Source organism: Dermacentor andersoni, chromosome 3, assembly GCF_023375885.2.
Source record: "Dermacentor andersoni chromosome 3, qqDerAnde1_hic_scaffold, whole genome shotgun sequence".
In the NCBI taxonomy this organism is placed as follows: Eukaryota; Metazoa; Arthropoda; class Arachnida; order Ixodida; family Ixodidae; genus Dermacentor; species Dermacentor andersoni.
The window spans coordinates 206,198,567-206,216,746 of NC_092816.1; the positions used below are offsets into that span (position 1 = coordinate 206,198,567).

At 43.2% G+C, this 18,180-nt stretch overlaps 1 protein-coding gene and 1 long non-coding RNA gene across 6 annotated transcripts in view; one reads left to right on the plus strand and one right to left on the minus strand.

The window, feature by feature from the left end:
• LOC126524341 (polyamine-transporting ATPase 13A3-like) overlaps window positions 1-18,180 on the minus strand; it is a 358,071-nt gene that overhangs the window by 162,203 nt on the left and 177,688 nt on the right. For 4 of the 5 annotated variants that reach the window (XM_072287408.1, XM_055067260.2, XM_072287407.1 and 1 more), the window contains one exon: window positions 917-1,072. The exons of the other annotated variant lie outside the window; for it this stretch is intronic. In XM_072287408.1, coding sequence (XP_072143509.1) covers window positions 917-1,072 — 156 coding nt within the window. The remainder of the gene's footprint in view (window positions 1-916; window positions 1,073-18,180) is intronic. 5 annotated transcript variants of the gene reach the window in all.
• On the plus strand, window positions 7,256-17,489 carry LOC140216643 (uncharacterized). The gene is made up of 4 exons (XR_011893211.1): window positions 7,256-7,446; window positions 11,583-11,768; window positions 13,576-13,737; window positions 17,384-17,489. It is a non-coding gene; the product is annotated as an uncharacterized lncRNA (long non-coding RNA).

The following is an 18,180-nucleotide window of genomic DNA, read 5'->3' on the forward strand; positions in this document are numbered from 1 at the left end:
ATGCTCGTGTAAGACTACCTTGCGTGCATATGTCATCATTGCTAGCCGGCTTTATTTCCTCAATTGAAACCTGCGCGCATAAGTATATAATAAAGCAGCTTACCAAATATTATGGCACCGTTTTGATGTCGTTGGACCTGATAATTTTAGACAGCAAAATTATTATTTTGTTTGAAGCGTCCATATTTAGCAGCCCAAGGGGGCCGCCGCTGAAAGTCCTTGTAAAAGTTTGGAGGACGCTTAAGATTCACCTTTAAGAACGGAACGCGATAGGATTCAAAGATTCCTGGCTGCTTCTCGTGCTTCCTGGCAACGGCACCTTATGTAACGCTTGACGTAAGTGCTATGCACGAAGGCGAGCTTTCTGGTTCTCTTTATTGTTTGTTACCCAGCCTCCCCCCCCCCCCCCCCCCCCGCAGACGCCGCAGATGCGGATGTGCAGAGGCGAGCGTCATCTGGATGGTGTCGCAAGGAAGCGAGCGGGGCACGCCGCTCCTACTACCATAGACGTCAAAGGGGAGCTGGAAAAAGGGCTTGTGTTTGCGTTTGTGCGTAACAGAACTATGTTTTCTCGTACGTTCAAATTACAATCTGACGCTATCATGTCTGCTGGTTGAGTGTAAGTTGTGATTTACGAATTTTCAGACTCATTCTACTTGGAGAAACTCAATTAGTTCAGTAACGCCTATGCGTCACGAGGAGTGCCTGCGTGAATCGGAATGCGTGATTCGGGATCATATTTCTCACACGGTAAATGTCACTGGCGCGGACACAAACACCGACGCCAGAAATTCTGCCACACGGGGCCCTCAACGCTATCTCGTTACAATAAGCGTTTAGGTAGGGAACAATATCGAATAGGCTGTGAGAACGGGGTGGTGCTTATGCCCAGCGCGTTTTTGATAGGGGTGCTTACCTGTTCGTACCACAAGAGCGGTGACACGGCTGTTGCCGTAGTAGCGCGTCTGCAACACGTGCGTTCCCCTGAAGAGCACGTGACGTCGGTGGTGTTCGGCAGAGAATTCCTCGTTGATTGGAAGCAATGGGGTCTTAACCACGGGCACGCTCTCACCTGCGGCAGGTTTACGCGACGGAAAGCCACCAAATCATCAGTTCACCTATTACGCGACAGGACCATGCTTTGAAAATCGTAAGATAGTCACTTGAAAGTGCGCTACTTGATTCAGTGCTCCAAGGACTCCACGCGCCTAGCAACCACTGTGCGATCCCAGTGTGCTGCCATTGTGTTGCCCGCTGCTCCCGACCAGCCTCGCATTTATTGGTCTCCTACAATTGCTATCGTTCTCCGAGTTCATGCGTGCCGAACGTTAGGGATCATTGGGCATCAGTAATAGGGAAAGTGTACAGAGGCCCTGCGGCTTCCCTTCACCGAAACAGTGCGGCCCAGAAAACTTCCGGTAATACGACGCGGCTTATGGAAGCTAAATGCTATGGATGTTTCCTGAACAGGCTCTTCAGAAAACGCGCAAAGGTTGTATGCGTTATACGTAACGAGATTTATCAATACTGCCAACTGCATGTAGGGTTCGCTTGACTATGTTCTTTTTATTTTGTATCCAGAGTGTCAATAAAGCGTATATATAATCTTTTGGTATGAATTGTATAGAAGCCAACGACAACCGCCAAAATTGGTTAACACGTCTCTGATTGCAAGAACTTCCTCGTAGTCGGTAAACTTTGCATTCGCGAGGGCTAAGCATGGAGAACTTTGAGGAGCGCATACCGTAATGAGCTACGTGCTTAAGGCAGCAATTACAGCTATCGACCAGTGCCTGCTTGGGGAAACGCTTGAAAGGCGTGCTGAGTACAATTAATGAATGCGTCAAGGTGTTTATTGATAGGGCACGTAAGGAACGAGAGGTCGAACGCGGTGCAGAGGTTTCACCCTGCGAGCATACATAACTGGTCCCTGACGTAGACACTGGTAATACGCCTGACCAACCGATACTTTTTCTTCGTTGTATTTAATACGTTGGAGAGACGCCTTGCTGATCGGCGGTTCTTGTTCGTTACAACTGCCCGCTGGAGAAGAAGATGGCCTTCTGGTGATATAAGCATATGGTTACATATATGAATCGCAGAAGGGATTGAGTTGATCTATCTGAACAGTTTCGCGACTGCGGCCGTGGTGATCAGAAGACGGCGACAGAGGCTCTACGGCATAGTTAGCGGGGAAAGTTAGTACAATAATACGGTAAGGGTCATGCCACCATGGGAAAACTTAGAGTAAAAGCCGAGATCTACAGGTGCAACCCACAGGCAAACCAAAGAATCGGAAGGCGAGCTTTGGCAAGAGCCAACACGTCGATGCTTTTGGTGTGTCTAATGTGCAGTGGTAAGAAAACGGGCGAGTTGACTGCGTTTCTCAGCATGCTGTGCAGCGTGAAATACAGGAACACATTCCCATGAATCGGACTGGTAGGGCAGAATTGTGTCGATGGTGCTGGAAGGTTCCTGGCCGTGCAGTAAAAAAAAAAAAACAGAGAAACCAGTGGTGCCTTAAGTGGCTGCTAGTATAGGCGAACGCGACGAACCGAAGCAGAGCATCCCAGCTGGAATGGTAGGATGCGACGCACGGGGCGAGCATGTCGCCAAGAGTACAGTTTAAACGCTCCGTCATCCCCTTCGTCTTAGGCTGGTATGCGCTAGTGGTGCGGTAGATGTAAAACACCTATAGAAGGGACGTCACGACTTCAGATAAAAAATTTAACGCTCTTCCACCACTGTGGAGAGGGGTGCAAGCGAAGCTGGGGATCCGCGGCTCTTCGTTGTTGTAACGCCTCGGCTTCGCGCTCCCTCACGGCGTTGGTCCTCACGTTGACGACGAGCCTTTCCTGGAGCGAGTTTGCGGCGGCGTTCATCAAACGCCGCCTGTATAAATTATGCAATGCTTTATGCAGTTTCAAATGGGAGTGCAGTAGTTTATGCATAGTGTGTGAGGTGATTCGCTACAAGGAGGTACAAGGAAGCACAGTAAGGTATGTGACCGGTCTAGTTGGTGTTAATCGATGACATTTGAAGGCGCGAACTTGGATAAAGGACGGCGAAAGAGGAGACAGCGCTTGTACCTGCTTGTCGCCTATTTCACCGTCCTTTGTCGATGTTTGCGCTGCCAAACGACAAAGAAGCTAGATAGACTCCAACCTGATAAAACGGACGGGATGGGCAAGGGAGTGGCTGTAACGGTGTGGCAGTGGATTGAGGGAGCGACCTTCGGCGCCGGCAGTTGAGGCAGCAGCGGACATACTTGCGAACAAACTTATACATGCCAGGCTTAAAAGACAAGAGCCGAAGGTGGGTGTACATCCCTAACATGCCACCGTGTTCACGTTGGGGATCAGTGGGAAACGACGCGTATAAATCAGCCCGAAGATGACGCGCGAATACATGGAGCCATTGCCGACCCTAAGGGAGGCACTTGCGACGGCACAGGAGTTGGTCGCGAATACCAAAGTGATGCGCCTGCCACCGTAGAGACCTAGATGCCGGAACAGCTGCAGGAACAGCAAGGAACTCCAAAAGCGAAAAAAGGCACGGGTCCTCAAAGTATATGTCATCGATGACAAATGCTGACAGGACCAAGTTGAATGGGTAAAGACCGTGTAGGTCAGATGAAATTGCAAGCGATAGGGAGCGTCGGCAACGGTGTGCTTGGGTCCAGAGCGGAACACGACGCGGATGACGAACGCTTGCAAACGGAGCGTCCAGGGTGCGAGGCGCACAGAGAGGGTCTTTCAATGTGGAGAGACTGCAAAGCGCGTGATGGTCCGTTACTACATAAAATGGGTGGCCAAATAAATAAAGTCGACATTTCGTAAAAGTCAAGAGAATACCTCAACACTCCTTTTCTATAAGAGAATAGTTCCGACTTTGAGAGCGTCCGGCTAGAATAAGCAACGACACGTTCATCAAAATCACGTCTGCGTTGGGCGAGAACCACGCCAAGGCTGACTCCACTGGCATCTGTATTGACTGCACTTGGGGAGAGGGGTCTGACTCAACCAACAGTTGAGTCAGAGCAGCGATGATGATAGTGAAGTTTTTTTTCACAAAATGGAGAGAATAGGAGCAGCGGCCGACCAAGCTGCGTAGTGTCTTCAGGGTGGGGTTGGTTTAGTGAACTCCAAAACTGCACGGAGCTTTCCCGGATCTGAAAGCACACCTTTTTTGGATACGACGTAGCCTAAGATGGTAACATTACGAGCATCAAAGAAGCATTATTTTGCAATAGCTCTCTTTGTCGATGGAGGTGATCCGCGAGATCAGGTGGGAACACAACGGCATCATTTAGGCAACATAAACACATGTGCCACTTGAGACCGCGCACGATAGTGCCCATCATATAACACTGTAAAAAATTTCCGTAATTATACGGAGGATTTCCGTCATTATACGGAGAACTGCAGGGTAAAAATACGGAAACTATGTCATATTTCAAAAATACGGCAAAATCTGCCGTTAATATACGGAAAGTGCTCTCCGTTTTCAGCTTTACGGACATTTCCACTGTAATCATATGTACGGCTATACACTGTTTTGGACGAAACAGACAGAATTCCGTATTTTTGTTATGAGAACATCCCTATTATTGTGAGAAAACTTAAGCTGTCTGAATGAGCGCTCGTACTCGTAAAGTTTCAGCCAACAATATTTTATTGAACACGCAAACTGTACGCATTATGAAGATGCGTACAAAATGTGAGAGCTAGCCTTCTACCAAAAGCTGCAATAACAGATCGTATAAATATATATACGCATCTTCTATTGCGGTCGCAGTTTGCCGCGCATATGGGCCTCGCTGATCATATGCGCAAATATATGCGTGTTCTCGCAATGTTCTCAAATTAAGCGCTTCGTAGTTAATAGTTGTAGTTTAAGTGAACGAAGAGCCGTGGACATACGTGCATACGTAAACAAGCTTGCAGCATTCAGGTGCTGGTGCACTGGGAATGACATTGGTGCTCTGTATACGCCAAAAATTGTGTGCACTCTAAATCAGTACCGAAACGCAGGGAGTGGTATAATGACCGTAACGGCATTTACATTTTGCAACAAATGGTCTCGAAGGGGGCTGGCGGCCTATAGATCCAAGTACAACGGTCGGATGAAATTTTCGAATGCGGCAAGCAATTAACCCAAGTGTCAAAGGGCATTGCTGAACTGCAATGTAGTTGGTTTAACTCATTCCCCTAATATTTACAAAATATCTCGTCTCTGACAATAACTGCCCATTCATTGAGACAAATCGATTACGCATAATCTTCACTGTTCATGTGTTAATTCTTGCGATAAGATGTAATCACAAACATTTGGCGCTTCATCTTGAACCAAGACCGGTAAGCGCGCTCGTTCTTGTACGGTAGAATAAAGAACGCGAACATGCACCGACATGTGTGTAAACTACTGGAAGGTGACTGAAGATGAAGGACCTATTACCGTGCTAGTACTGTGTGTACTGTCAAAAAGAAGAAAAAATAATACGGAAAGAAAGAATGCCCAGTGCCGAGATGTAACGATTCAAGCTTTATTTCTTTTTGACCTAGAATGCAACACCATTAGTTCCATGTGCTTTATATATGGGTAATGTTATGACACAACTCATTATTTACCCGTTCATTACATGCACCAACCAGCCCAAGTTATCGCTATACTAGAGATTATGGACGCATCGCAGTGCATTGCTTTGCACTTCATTGCAGCACGGGGGTTAGCTATCCCCAGTAGCGAACGCTTTGGTTGACCTCCCTGCCTTTCTGCTTCTTGCATTCTCTCTCCCTTTGTATAAAACGCACTAACTTGTGGGAGAGAAAGTGTTCTCCTCTTTTAGAATTCAATTAATTGTCAAGCAATTATATTGCAGTTCCAGTAACTGTATCGACCGGGTCCCGGTCGAAGAAACCAACAGCAGGCGTTTCAAGACAACAGTGAACTGTTATGTTTATTGCGGGCATTTTATACCAGAGCGAGGGAAAGGGGGTAGTGGACATAGAGGGCAAGGCAAGGCACGTGTCGTTCCAGCGTGCCAAGATAGCTTGTGCTCGTTGAACTGATACGATACAGTAACTAGAGCCCAAATGCGAAAACGAAACCGATTCTGTTCGCGCTCACAGAGTGCGGCACCAGGGGGCAGCGCGCGCTGCGCGTCCGTTAGGAGTGGCAGACGGAGCTGCACATGTGTAGTCAGCCGGAATTTTTCGTGTCGTGTTGTAAAAGTTGTTAATTTGTTATAAATATCTCTTGATTTGTACTCAAGAGTGAAGCAAGACTCCAAGGAAGAGAGATTGACGCATCGGGAGCGAAGAACAGAAACGATGGATGGTTACGCTGCTTGGGTCTCGGCACGTTCGAATTGGCAAAGTTCCGAATTTGTCGCTGTGTTTTGTACGCTTGTGCGCTCGTCATTTGCCGTCATCGCGCGGAGATATTTGCGCTGGATGTCTTTCACTTCGTGTACAAAACTCTGCACGCTGCGGCATCGAAGAAGTTGTCCTGTGTTTGGGTGCACGTATGCGCTTGGAAACGGATATATCCTGCTTGCTCTCAACGGGTGTTCAACAGTCTACGCGCACTCGTAACTTGCTCATTAGGTAAGCCCATTTTAATCTTATTTGGTTTGCATAACGTAGGTGTTAAAGTGATGTGTGGTAAGCCGGTGTCGCGAACAGAAATATCGTTTCAAAAGACCACTATGCAACGTCTTAGGGCAAAACTGACGCATGAATGGGGAAAGGGATCACCCTATCTTTTCAGATCGATTCCAGTCGTAGCGCGATCGGCTCGATCGCAATTTCCGTGAGGTACTTCTAACCTTTTGCTCACTCGCGTTAAAAGCGTAGAATAAAACTGCGTTCAGTTGCGCACTTGTATTGACGCTTGTATTGGCTTGAGAGCATACTGTATCCGATACAAGAACTTCTGTTAAAATACGGAAATAAACGTTCGAGGCAATAGCAGTCGCTCACTACCTGTGATCGTTACTTTCTTGCTTGGGTGCACGTTTTAATTGTGACCAGAAAAAAAAGTTCTTTCCTCTGGCTGCTCTGCTGTGTTTCCTCGGTGCAACTTTTTGCAGTGCAGCAAGACGTGTTGCTTCGAACGATGTCTGGGCAGTCAAGGCATTCGTGTCAGTAAGCAAGCAGTAAACGGGGTATCAGTGCGAAAAAAATTGGACATACAAGAGAAGCGAATGGTATCATCATTGACTCTTTTAGTTTACGAATAATTCAGTTGTATTATTAAAGCGGAGAGTGGATATGCATGAAAGTCAGATTGTATTGATACTCAGCAAAAACAAGGTAACTTATCATTACTAATCAATCCTTTTCTTTTACTGAAAGGCAAGTTGCTGTTGTGCTGGAGCTGAGACGTCTGCTGCCTGCAATGGGTCCATCTCTCTCAAGTTATCGCAGTATTGTAGCTCTCAAAGTGAGTGGATTTTTTTTTCTCTTAGCTATTTGCCACCTGAATCATGACTGCCACCTGCCACCTGAATCAAGCTGTGTAGGTGATCACTGTTAGTGACATAGGAGTGCTGGTGGACAAGCACTCCTTTATGATTGCAAAGCATATGACAGAGTGTAGCTGTGGCAGTATGCGAAGGTGTTAATCTATAAGCCAAATTAGGTTCTTTGAGGTAATATGTTAATATATTGATGACATTGGATTGTGGTCTAGCAGGCAAAAATGCTAAACAAGGAGAAGTAATTTTAATTTGCACTTGGTAAGATGTGCAAGCAATTCAGGCTGTTACACATGAAATGGGACATTTGTATATGTCTTCTACAATGCTGCAGTCCTGAATAGCTTCAGAGATTAGTGATACCACTATAATTTCTCTGTAAAGCATGCAGCACAGTTGAGCATTGGGGGAGGCTGGCATCAACAGGCGTCTACTTACTTACTTAGTTAAATGGGGTTTAATGGTGCAAAAGCGGCTAAGGCTATGCTGCGCCAAACATGAGGTGTTTTAAAATCCAGTTAATGAAGGAAAAGGCTTTGTTAATAATCTATATTTTATGTAAAAATCCAGTGTCTAGAAATTTACGAACGTCACATAATGGGACTAACGGATCATCACCTAAAATTAGAGCAGGGTGCAAAGGTATGTGTAGTTGATATAATTTGTGCAAAAGTGTTCGTCTGTGTGTTTCAGTCTGCGTACATGTGAGTAATATGTGCATAACTGTTTGTGGCTGTTGACATTTCTCGCATGTTGGTGTGTCTTCTTTCGTAAGTAAGTAATTGTGTGTGAGGTGTGTGTGCCCAATGCGTAGTCGGCATAGAACTACATTGATGAACCGCTCCTGATGGTAGCATGACTTCCACTTGCCAACTATGGGTTTCGTGAGATGTAGTTTGCTGTCAGCACAGTGGTCCCATTGGCGTTGCCATTTTGCCGTTAAGGCTTTTCTAATCACGCGGATGCTATCTTTGTATGGAAGTGTTGTGTTTGTTATCTCTTTGTTCGCTGCCATCGATGCATATCTATCGGCTGCTTCGTTACCCGGTATCCCAACATGACTTGGTACCCAGCAGAAGTGGATTGATCTCCCATATTTGTTAAGTGCGACCATGTTTAGTATGTCCCCTAACAGGGGTTCACACTCAGATTTTAGGTTTAGAGCCTTCAGTGTACTTAAGGAATCAGTGTAAATGACTGTTTTTGTGCTTGCCAGTGATAATCTTTTTCACTACAACCCATAAAGCGTAAACTTCAGCAGTGAAAACAGAGGCATGTTTTGGTAGACGAATACTTCTTTCCCAATTTTCTGTTACGGCCCCTACACCCACGTGTTGTTTTGTTTTGGACCCGTCAGTGTAGAATTGCATGTGATTTTGATATTGGTCCTGAAGAGCACGGAATTCTTGTATAATGTGGTCGTGAGGAGTGTCTCTTTTCCTTAAATGTGTTAATGTCCAGTCGCACAACTGCGTGAAATCGTACCACGGGGCCAACCGTTCTGGTTTGTTGGCAACCTGGAGGACTTCGTGGGGAATTTCATAATCCCTACACTATTGCTCATACTGCAGTACAAGTGGCCTAAACATGTTTGGTTTATTTCTGTAGTGTAAGCGTGAGTTGCACTGTGTGACGATGTTGTAGCATATGTGTTGCGGTGATGACTTGAATTCTGAGTACGTAAGGAAATGTGAGGAATGCTCTGCGCTGCTGTAATGAGGGTTCGTTAAATTCAACATATAAACTTTGAATAGGTGACATCTACTTACTGTGAAGTTCAAATGAGGTGTTACTGTTAGGGTGACTATATATAATTTATGGTTTAATTCTAATCTTGTATGAGGCAGACATAGTTTACCCACTTCGTTAAACAATAGAGATGTAATATCTATGTATACAAGTATTACCCATTCATTTATGCCATTTGAACAATGGCAGAAATGCATGGGCAATACTTGTGTACATAGACATTACATCACTATTGTTTAACCAAGTGGTGCCCCTGCACGCTAAATTTTACAGGGCTATTATTAAGTAATGTCAACTTTTGTTGTAACATTAAGGCACCTTTTATATTATTACAGATTACCACCATTGTGTACTATCATAGTGTGATATTTACACTAAATGTATTTGACTTTGCTATAAAACCCTGCACAGTGGTGCATCATGAAATTTTTTTCTATAGTTTCTGGCCTCAGAATGCACTTCACGTTATATTCTTGTTTGCAACAAAACTATAATGCAGGTTTCTCTCCTTATATTTTGTGGCACTTCAAGCTGCGGCGAGCTAAACCACTGGGCAGCAATACTGGAATCGCTACTGCGTGTGGAGCTGTCTTCAAACACACACAAGGAATGCATAATTGCTTTTTTAGCGCAAAACAATGGACACAAGAAAGACGACAGAACAAGGCGCTACTCTCAACTGACATCACTTTATTGCGTCCCTCCTTTCTAGACAGCAGAATCTAGAAGAACATGCGCTGTGAAAACCATGTGCAGGAACCACCAACATCTGATCACAAGAGCACACTCATAGGACAGAATCCAAAAAAACCATATTGAGCACTGTACAAGGTTAAAGAAAGCACACTAATGCACTGTGACCCCAATGACTGCATGAAGAAAGCTTCCGATAACTCTCTGGCGGTGGTATCACGGCTCTTTTTCAAAATCGTAGTATCACGAAACATTGCGAACATAAGCGATCCATACCAACAGGCACAGGTTCCCATTCGGCTCAACATTGTAAAATATGGAAGTGCAAAGCCATGTTTCGTGATACTATGATTTTGAAAAAGTGCTGTGATACCACCGCCCGAGAGTTATCGGAAGCTTTCTTCATACAGTCATTGGGGTCACAGTGCATTAGTGTGCCTTCTTTAACCTTGTGCGGTGCTCAATATGGTTTTTTGGATCCCGTCGCATGAGTGCGCTCTTGTGATCAGTTGTTGGTGGTCCCTGCACATGGTGCTCACTGCAAATGTTCTTCTAGATTCTACTATCTATAAAGGAGTGACGCAATAAAGTGATGTCAGTAGAGAGTAGCGCCTTGTGCTGGTCGTCTTTCTTGTGTCCATTGTTTTGCGCTAAACAAAGTATTTATGGATTCGCACCAACTAGCCCGCCAATGCATTGTGTTGAACGCAAGGAAATGCTGCTTTGCCTTCTTTGACTGTGTTGCGGGCACTTCTGAAGTAGTCTGTCCAATAACCTTGGTGGCATGGAAGTGCCGTCCACTTCTATGCGTTGCTTTCTGTTTCATTGTGGCATCACATCACATTATATTCATAATGTGTATGTACTTTTTCTAAGAGACCCATATTCCTATCCTTGTGTTATATTTGCTGTCGCATTATTTATGTGCAAATGACCAGTGCTCCAAGTTCCATTTTATCGCAAAGTAAACTACTGGTACCTAAACAGTTCTGTATATCAGAAAACCAAAGCCGAACTGCCGAACACTATCAAGCAGCAGCCTTAGTACAGTGTCAAGTAGTCAGATTTTATTGGTTATGCAGAGGCGCACAGCGTACCTCTTTATTACTTGCTGAACAATTAAGCCGTGTGAAAACTGAGTATTTATGTAGCTTCAACCACATGCTATTGGCCATTGTTCCTGCCCTCAGCAAATGTGGAAGATTATCATGGCATTTCTTTTTCTAACTCTTTTTCCTTATTACGGGGGGATTACTGCATGTGTAAGTAGGAAACGGATCACATAGGCAATCGAAAGCCAACAATGTGTAAACTTGGAACATTGATTGTACAGTTTGATGACCCAGAATAAGTAGAAATACACCATAAATGATTGACGATTAACTTTTACTTGACACAGGGCTAGAGCATACAGTAAGCATACTGTATGCTCATATGGTGTCACATCAATTTAAATTTTAGTGTAGCTTTACAGTGTACGCTTCTATTGTTGCATTCTGTCAGAGGGATGGTAATGTTTCGCGTGTCTACCAACTAGACTGTCTATATACAGTAGTAAAAATGTGCTAACTGTATTTTTTAATGATTTGATAGAAGGTGTAGAACAATAAAGCCATACAATCAATGCACAGTGATGTGACTTTCTCTGCACATGTTGCAGGTTCAAAAAAGTATGGTGGAAGCTGTTGCCAAGGTTCCGACCAGAAAAGACAGCCAGTATAAAAGGGTCCACACCACTGATCTCTACTACAGGGCATGGACAGCACATCGAGCACCCTCGACTGAAGCCAACCTTGTCCCGGAAGTTGGTGCTTCACAACTTTGCGGCAGCACTTCGTTTGCACGGGTGTGTGGCATTTCTTCCCCTAACATGCCTGCCTGATGTGCCATAAACTACCCAAGCAGTGTTTCGAGGTGTCCAGAATTTTTCCATTACAGTGTCTACAGTGTAGCTAACATAAGTGGCGTGCAATGGAAACACTGGTAAATGAGAAAAAACTTGATGTAAGAGAACACTATCGTATACGGGTTCAGATTGTCATAAAAGCGCTTACCAGACATGTAGAGACCTCCTAAAATGTGAAAAACCACAAAGAAAAGTTTTTCGGCAGCAATGTTATCTGATCGCACGCACTAGTTAGTCCACCATATGCCCTGCTTCCAGGACAAGCGCCTGCATGACACCGCATTTCCACTGGCTTCACCTGCATCCGGTGCGGTGTGCTGCATCCAGCAAAACATTAGAAATCACTGGTGCACAGTGTTTTCTGTCCCCTTTCTCGACGCCTACTGAACACATGGTAAACTGTTTCCAGAGCAAAAAAACAGAGGGAAAGGGCTCTGAACACATTGCATTTTAAAGTGGCTGGTACTGGGTAACGCAAGTACTGTGGCATAGTAGATTTGCACCAGGCAACCTGTGCGCCCAAAAAGGCTGCTGTTTACTTGCAAATGGCCAACGTATTGTGAGCATGTTGAAGTTCTTTTTTTATTCTCATCGCTTATTTAGCTAGTGGAGACAGCTTTCACAACTGGAGAAGAAGCCTTGGAAGCATGAAACACTTCACAAAACCAGCTTCAATATATCGTGTCTGCATCACAATTTCATGGCTGCATGAGTGAACCCTCTGGTTAACATGTAAGAGTGTTCATGATGTTTGCCATGCATTATCCACTTTATTTACAGGTCAACCCTATCTTGAGATTTAAGCTGATGTTGCGTTTAGAGAAATTATGGCCGAGAGCCAGCTTTTGAGAATACAGATTGAGCTCGACAGATTAAACGCCAGAACAAGTCGTTGAGGATTTCAGATCAAGAATCTTCAAAGGCCCGTTCATTTAGTGGTGTTAATATTCTGCTCAAAGTTGTTGACTGTTACGTTCGTATGGTGCCCAAGCATTGCGGTAACAACTTCACTACATAGCAAGGGTGTATTCGACGTAAGCTGCTGGCTTTTTTCTGTGTTTTCAAAAACTGGTTTCTTGTTCAGTTCAAATTTTCAAATTTTGCATTGTTTATTAGGTGTTGCGTTCTGTTTCCTTTTCCTGCAGCTTCTTAGTTAAACATGACTAGTGAACACAACTTGACCTTTTGCTTGATTTTCTAGATTACCGCCCTCGATGCAAAACAATTTCACTTCAAAACTGCTTGTACCGTACTGAAAGAATAACTTGAAGCAGCCATAGCCACCAATAACACGCAAGAGATGATTATGAAAATTGTAATATTGTTTTTTGATCTACAGGGTGTCTTAACTATCGTGCACCAAGATTTAGAAATATGTAAATGCGATGTAACTAGACAAAATGAAGGTAATGTTGTTTGCCGTCGCTTGGAGATACTCTGATTATATTTTGCATTCTGCCTAATTACATAATTCTTAATTAGTTAATAAATATCTCAAATAATTAAATGAAATGTGTCAATGAAAAGTTGTAGAGCAATATGAAAGCCTTCTTATACACTTCTTTGTTACTGTTACTCATTGTGTGCTACATAAAAGTGTTTTTCCAAGGAATAAGCCTGCGAATACACATAAAGTGTCTTGAGTGGCCAGTCATGTGTCAGTTTTGTGGTGCAAAGCCACGAATACACCTTAAATGGGTTCTTTTAAGAAAAGACTTGGCTCAGAAAATTATCCTTCTTTATGCAGCCTGTGGAGACAAGGTTTCTTAGACATGGCCATGGCCCTCAAGGAAGATGCCGAGGCCACAGGCAGTTCCTCCAGTGACCGTGAAAAGGTCCCCTGGGGCACAAGTCTAATTTGGCACCCCTACCTTTCTCCTGCAGCTTTTCTGTCTACTTAGCTAACCAGGTGGGTCAATGATGGCAAAGGGAAAAAAGAATCAACAGCTTCAGACGTAGAACTTGCTCAAGCTCAACGCATTTTTGGTGTGAAGTTTTTCCCTTATCATTCATCAAAAAACGGGTAATAAGTATATGATATGGTCTTCATACGGACACCTCTTTCCCACAGAGAATTAGCAGTAAAAAAAAGCAGCTTATGAAGGCTTGAATATTAGCTAGGATGATGTGGCATAGATAGGATAATGATTATGAATGTTTCTGGTAAAGGTAGTGGTAGTAGAGTGAATAATCAGTTTATATATAGATTAAAAGACATTTCGTTCCAATGCCAGAATTTTAAATCATCCCAAATAATTCTTGCATTTGATAGTCTATGCGCATTGAGTGACAGTGCTTCTTGATGCTTGCTTCTTGCTGACATCATTCTTATGCTGCATAATTCACCTGTTTAAATTCCCTATTTCTCCCGTTCAAGCAACTTTACATTCATCATAACATACCTTGTAGATGAGTTCCAGAAACTTGCTGATGAGATTAGGGGGCGGCATGCACCCCAGGCTTAGATATGCATTCAAGAGCCTAATATCTTGCAAATGTTAGAAATACTCCTGCTAAGCAAGTTCTTGGTGTCATACAAGGTTATTTGCGAGTACGAATTTGCCTAAATTTAGAAAACAGTCAACCTAAAACATGTCAAGCAATATCGCTGACAGTACACACACATTCCAACGGAACTAAATACAAATAAATATAGCACCAAATGCAGAATCATTGGCATGATGTCATTCTTTCAGTGGAATAAAATCTGTCCTGCGTTGTAAATCTGGAATCCTTTATAATCCAGACTACTAAATGCCTCATGAGGGTTGTGACGTAAAATATGCGTGTATTCCTCGTTTTTTTACTTTAAGACCCGATAATGCTTAAACAGCAGTGAAAGAACTGAGATCACTGTACTTAATACTTTATATTGCTCCAGAAATCCGTTTTTCTGCCGATCGCAGCATTTGACACTACCAATTTTTGACAGAAAATGTGAGACAGAAGGCACATAACACTTAAGGTGGTGCTATTCACTTTCATTGTTTGGGAACAAAACTCATAATGTACATGTTATGGCCCTACGTGTCATTGCCTTTGAACAACAAAAAGGTCCCTAGGGGGTTTGCGTTTTTCAAAACAGCATGGAGGTTTTTACTGTGTGCAATTAAAATTAGAAACCTTCACAGCTGATACTAAATGCATTCTCCACAGCTTTAGGTTATACAGGTGCACTACTTTACACAGAACACACTCTTTTACCTCATCACTGCCCACACTCTTAGGCAAAGTTACACCCTTTGGAGTGCCCCTTCTGCCACACAACTACAATCGTCATCTGCCTTGTTGCGTTGCCTTTTTTAACGCTGCGAGCCCTGTACTTTCCAGTAACGAACGGCATGCGCATTTTCAGCATGATAGCATTTCCGAAAGGAAAGTATCGGGCGTGGCGTTTTAAAGAAAGGAAACACATCAAGGCAGATAATGATTATTGTTTTGTGGCAGAAGGGGCACTCCAAAGGGTGTAACTGCCTAAGAGTGCAGGTGGTGATTCAGATTCTTCAAAGGTGTTTCATTGTATGGGATGGCACATCGCTCTTCACTTATTTGCAGAATATTGCATTACAATTGTGTCATATGAGATGAATCCATTAGAGAGCTTTAACTTGCCCTAAATTTATTACAGCTCTGTACTGGTAAACTGGCAGCAGCTTGCAGTGCTTGTGCAAAAACAATTGTAACTGCCATATTATATGTAACTGCTAGTGCACAGGCATCGGCAGCAGCAATGGTTAGGGTACACTTGTTTCTTCTGTTCTGGGGTATGCATCCTCCACGAGAAAGTAGTTTTTTTCGTCTTCCTCTTCTACCACATTGGAATGTGAAATGGGGTGTAATTTGTAGGGTATACTCTTGCATAAACTTCATGAGCATTTATTCTTGTCTGTGCCACAGATCATTGTTGCTACCACTATAAAAGCAGTTTACAGCACCTGTAGGGAACAATCTGTGAATCTTTAACGAACAGTAAGGATAATGAATAATCGAATAATTTTTAGTAATTTTCAACAAATTTAGCACTCTTTGCTTTCCACTGTGGTGTTTTCAAACTGTAATGTTGGCACAAGGTTTGTCTGCAGGATGTCATTTTGTGTGAATGAGTGCACTTGTGTGCATAACACCTCATCGTCAACATTCTGCTGCACAGAATGTCATTAGCTTTCGTATGCATTGGTCACTATCGGCTGCTCCTTTGTTAGTTGGAATGTAGCATTTATGTAAAGCACATTTGATGTTCTAACAAAAAGCATTGTGCCCTGTTATCTTCTAATTCTCCTACTTGATGCCTAGTGCTATAATAGCATGGTTGACACCATGAGAGTGAGTGTGGTGTATAATTGTGTCTGGTGGGGTGGGGGGTGTACATTAACTTAAGCAACTTTTCCAGACGATTTGAATCAATATTGTGGAATGCTGGTTTTTTTTTTCAATCACTGTTACCAAGTTTCACTTTGGTTGTGGCAACAAGTTTAATGTAGTCCGCTAGCACTCCTGCCAACACATATAATGTGCAGGCATCTGTGTTGAAAAAAAGACCAGCTAATGGTTTGCGAGGAGCTAAGGTCCATTTGGACCATTAAATTTTGAGCTTACACCGGTGGAAATAACTGGTGAATGAAAGCACACCCAGGAGAACTGACCATAATATTTTCTTTCAATATAATAATGATTAAGCTTTGAACTGCATATCAACTGACTTGTTTAAAAAATGACCCATTTCCTTGTTCAAGTAAGACAAAGGTTCCACAGGAAGACAGAAACTTGAAGCCATCAACAGCAGCATGAATATAAAGAGCGCTCGACGTTTTGCAGTCTTGCACCTGGTTATCATATTGTCCATCCCATTTTTTTCCACAGGCTGTTCTTTACTGTTTTATGGTCATACCCAGTTTAATTTTAATGTCCCTATTTTTTAATATTTCGTTAATATATCTTTTCTTCATCGGCTTTTAACAAAATATATATTCGTAATGTGCCTTCATTTACCATTTACAGTGATCTTAACCAGATGCATCTTGATACAAAATTTATTTTCCTTAATTCTTTGTTTTCCTTTTCCAAAAGTGCAAACTCTTTATCGTGATACCTATTTTGTCTTCTCAGAAGATTAGGTCTACTGGATTAATGACTGCTTACATGTGTACATCATTTTCTGTTTTGGTCGCCCCTACTCTTTGCAAGAACTGACAGTAGTGCTCATACCCGCTCCATCACAATCACCACTGCTAAGCACACCCTTCCTTCCTTTATTTTAACACTTTGGCTTCTCTTGACCTATTATATGCACCAGTTTCTTCTCCCCCAATGAGGCTAGGGGCCACTGAGCTATGCACAATCCAAAACAACACAGCCAAGGAAAACATTTGCTACCCTAATGACAAGCACCTATGTCGAAATGTTGGCTATAGCAACATCCCTTGTTCCAACAATGTTGGTCTACTTACATGTTTTTCTAACACAGAAGTTACTGCTTTGTCGTGATCTGTGATTATACTTTTTTGCCGCTTTCTTTAGGATGGATATTCACGAATACTATTTGTTTCTCCTAACAGCAGCAAGTTTATCCTTGCAAGCATTTTGGGTCAAGAACAACTTTCACCAGGAAGAAGTGCAAGACGAGTGATTGAAGAAAATAAAGTTGCTTCTGTGATCTAAGAACTTGAGGACTGAAATGTTGCACCTTTGTGTATATATGCTATGCAGTGCATTCATATCACAAAGTGCAAAGTGTTTTATCTCTGCAGCCATGTCAGTGTGTTGGCAAGACAATTTTCTCAATGGTGACCTGCTGCTTTGTCTATGAGCTGCCTTCATGACATTTGCATTAAAGGCGATGTACTATTGTGGACAAAAGTACCCTGGAAGTGCGAGCGTTGACCAAATTGCATTTCTGTTCAAGACTGCTGAAAACAGTGGGTCACGTATGCACATTCCGAACGCAGATGGTAGCACGGCTGATCCCAGCAAATAGTGCACCATAAAATTCGGTCGACTCTCGCACGTCCTGGGCAATTTTGTCCCCGATGGCACATTCTTCGAACAATGGATATGCTCTGCAAGATGAAATACGGGAAGCACCTGTACTTTAACGGATATAGTACAGATTTAGCATACGGAGTCTTTCGTTTTCTGTATACGGCAAGCACCTGTATTTTAACGGTTATAGTACAAATTCAGCATACAGTGTGTTCCGTTTTCTGAATACGAGAAGCACCGTACTTTAACGGTTATAGTACAGATTCAGAATACAGTCTTCCGTTTTCTAGATACAGAAGCACTCGTATCTTGTATTACGGTCTCTCTTTTACAGTTGTCCGTTCTACGGAAATGACCGTTCTAAATTTACGGA